General features: G+C 59.5%; 1 protein-coding gene across 1 annotated transcript in view; it reads right to left on the minus strand.

The window, feature by feature from the left end:
• Positions 1–3,648, minus strand: part of LOC104407777 (von Willebrand factor A domain-containing protein 5B1-like) — a gene marked incomplete at its 5' end in the record, with an annotated part of 24,109 nt that overhangs the window by 195 nt on the left and 20,266 nt on the right. The window contains 7 exon segments of the mRNA XM_010017153.1: positions 10–510; positions 686–809; positions 982–1,051; positions 1,276–1,350; positions 2,245–2,382; positions 2,964–3,281; positions 3,395–3,605. Coding sequence (XP_010015455.1) covers positions 10–510; positions 686–809; positions 982–1,051; positions 1,276–1,350; positions 2,245–2,382; positions 2,964–3,281; positions 3,395–3,605 — 1,437 coding nt within the window.

Below are 3,648 nucleotides of genomic sequence, written 5' to 3' on the forward strand. Positions count from 1 at the left end.
CAGGGCAACCCCTTGGCCCCCCGGCATCCCCTCCGGCTCCGTCTGCTGCTGCAGCTCCATGTCAAAGAGCAGTGCTTGGACCTCGTTGCTGTCTGTGCCGCTGCTGGCCTGCCACCCGGCTGAGCGTGCCGTGCTCTCCGGGGAGGAGAAGCGGCGGATGGTGATGGCGGGGGGGTACAATTCCTTCTCGGCTCTCAGGGCTCTGGAGGTGCTTTCCACCGCGCTGCCCGAGGAGTGGCGAAGGCGCCCGGCATCCTCCGCACCCAAAGCGGTGTCTCTGGTGGCGGGGCTCTTCCCGTGCCCGTTGGGAACCAGGAGCTGCTGGTTGGAGCCAAGTCGTTTGTGCTCCATGGAGGGACTGGATTTGGTGCTGTAGGAGCTGGAGGGACTGAGGGCCAGGCGGTGGCAGGCGAAGGGAGATGTCCGCTTCAGCTTCTCCATGGGGATGTTGACGGCATCACAGAAGGCTGTGTTCATGAGGAAGGCACCACAGGCCAGCTGCAGGGACACCTGCAAGGAATGGTGGGCACACAGGGGAGCTCTGAGATACCAATTCTGGGAAGTTCAGGGAAAAGGCGTGCATAGATGGAGACATGGGCGTCAGAGACAGCAGGAGGCAGGGTCTGGGGGGATCCTCCTGCCCTCTGCTCCCCGGCAGTGACCACACAACCCCAGCAAGGCTCACCAGGGGAAGGTAGTCTATGTTCTCATTGTCACTCTCAGAGCTGCCTTCACTCACTCTGCTTGGAGATTTACTCATGAACCCCTTGGCAGCTCGCATCAGCAGCCTGGTTTTGTTGAGGGTGAGCCTGCAGGGGGATGAAAAGGTGGCTGTAACCTCCGTGATGACCATTCTTCCCTCCTAAAACCATCCCCAGTCCCCGGAGGCTGGCATCATGCTCAGTCCCTTGCTTGTGTTTGCATTGGACCCATGGAGCAAGGCATCTGCTAAGGTCAGAGAGAGGTGGAGCTGGGCCATACCTGGCAGCAAAGAGGCTCTCGATGGATCTTTGGGCTTGTGCAGAGGAAGCAGACAGGCTCTGCAGCGGCCCTGGGAAGAAGCACAAAGCTGGAGGTAAAACAAGGTGCCAGAGGAGGGCAAAAGGGAGCAGAGTCTGCACTGGGACACGGGGCAGCTCCTGCTGCTGCCGAGCCTGTGGCAAAATCCTTCCTCTCTGCTCGCCCCCTATGAGATTCCCACACCTCTCGAAAGTGAACCATGACCACGGCCAAGCTGGACCCGCACCCTGGCAATAGCATCAGCTCCTCCCTTACCTTCAGGGAGCCCGCAGCGCTCCCAGGCAGATGAGGACGGGGTGCTGCAGGGTGACAGGCTGCTCTCCTCTGCGCCTGCAATGGAGGAGCCACATCAGCAGCAGCACAGATCGCTGTCACACCACCGCACCGGGCTGCAGCACGGCCACGCTGCCTCCCCACAGCACAATGGTGTTAATAAGTCTGGTGAGGGGCAGTTTTAATTCAGCTGCACATCTGGCGATGCCAGACGAGGTCCAGCACAACCAAGGATCTGGTGACAAGTGTCTCACATCCCTTTGCCTCTAATTGCAGCCGGTTTTAACCCTCATGTTCTCTGCTTTACGTCTGCCAATTAACTCCCAAGCACTGTCAGGAGCCACTGCCTGTGATCTGGGTGTCACAGGGTAAACTGGAGCTTCTTCCCTGGTTAAGGAGATGGGCTCCAGCCAGACACATGCCTGGTGAGCACTGCAGTTGGAGAGGAAGGCAGGAGAGAAAAGACCAAGAAGATGCCCCTTCATAGACTAAAGCACTAAAAGCAGCACATCACGAAGGAGACAAAGGGAATCTTACTCAGGCTGTAAAATCCATCATCTCCATTCTGGCCACAAGCTGAGTGGGGACGTCCAGGGGAAAAGCCACGATGCCGCCTGTTTCCCGACCTCAGGCTCCGCTGGCTGCCTTGCTTGGATGCTGCCCCTTGGCACGAGAGAAGGGAATTGCCAGCGTGAGAGAGGGACTGGCACACACACACCGGCAACAAAGCCCACAGGCTGCTGAGCTGAGTCATCTCTGGGCATCCAGACCTTTTGCCTGGCCATGGGGAAGAGGCTCTTGCCACCAAGAAGCGGCAGTCACGCTGTTAGGCTCAGCATGGCCTTAGGTACAGAGCCTGGTGCTGATCTGAGCCGTGGCCTTATGGGGTTTGCTCTGAGCGAGGTTTCTCCCCCCCAGGACAGCGTTCCCCCTCCAGCAGCCCCACGTTACCCGTGTGTGTGTACTCGACGATGGTTGGCAGGTAGGTGTTGGTGCTCAGGTCCACCGGCACGAACGCCGTGTACTTGCTGATGACGTTGCAGGCTTTGCTGGTGTGGACAGCGTTGACCTGGTACCGCCGCCCGGACCCTGACACAGGGGAGACACCAGCTTAGAGTCCACACACCCCACGGGCTCCATCCCAGCTCCCAGCCCCACCTCTGTGCTTGGCCCCATCCCCAGCAGGGAATGTATCCCTCTAAACTCTGCTTCTCCCGCTCCTCTTTTACATGCACATATGCACTTCATGGAGGAGAAGCTTGACGGGACCCAGGGACATGGCAGGGGGTTGGAACTGGATGATCTTAAGGCCCTTTCCAGCCTAAACCATTCTGTGGTTCTATGACATGTGCAGCCCAGAGCAGTGATGTGTGGCTGCTGTTGGACCCTCTGAGTTTGATGCTGCCTCCCAGCTCCAGGTGACTAAATCCTTAAAGACAACCACCATCACCCAGCACGTGAACCAGAGGAGCATCAGCTCAGGCACATCACTGTGCAGAAGGAGGAGAAAAGCACAAGGCAGCTGGGGAGGGATCTCATCTGGGAACTACGTGAGACATTCCCTAATATTTCGCCACTGCCTTTCCTTAAATTAGCTGGAGGGCTGCTGGGGAGCCCCCCACGAGGCAGGACAGCCTCTGCCCGTGGTCAGCGTGGTTGCTGCACGTTACCATGCTCGATTTCACACTCCCTCTCAGCAAGATGCTCAAAGTCCCGGGTGACCGACTTGGCTGCCAGGTGGTGGAAGGTCTCACTCCATGGGTCCGTGTCACCATCCTCTCGGCTACCCCGCTCTCGGAAGAGAGGGCAGATGTCAAAGGTGACCTCCCACTGCATGGGCTCGTTCATCCTTAGCCCCTTCACCACTGCCTTGCAGAGGGTCCTGGGGGAGCGTGGGGAGCCGCAGCCAGCACTGAAGTCCAAGTCCTGGGGCTCCCAGTCGGAGGAGGTCTCCGTTTCAAACGTGAAGGAAGGATGCTGGGCAGACTCTGCAGAGGGGGAGAGGCGGGGGGTTAATCCCACCTGTGGGAGCTGAACTCCCCAAACCCACAATTAATACTTCCTAACACCCACATGGAGTGCAGTGCTCCACCACCAGCACCCCAGGGAGGCCCCAGGTCCCCGGGGCTCCGGCTGTCCGACGAGGACCGCAGCCTCCCGCTGGCATCCAGTGGTCCCAAGCCCCTTCCCGCTTGCTGCAGCCCATCCAGCACCAGCGTAGCCTCAGCATCGTGGCAGAAGGACACGCAGCCCCGGTGGAGCAGGGATGGATGCCGGGCACCCAGCGTCCTGGTGGGGTTGGCTGTGAAGGGCTGGGAGCAGAGCAAACGTTAGGGCTGGGGCTGGCTGCACGGA

The sequence above is a fragment of the Nestor notabilis genome, unplaced genomic scaffold (assembly GCF_000696875.1).
Source record: "Nestor notabilis isolate BGI_N333 unplaced genomic scaffold, ASM69687v1 scaffold16480, whole genome shotgun sequence".
Taxonomy (NCBI): Eukaryota; Metazoa; Chordata; class Aves; order Psittaciformes; family Psittacidae; genus Nestor; species Nestor notabilis.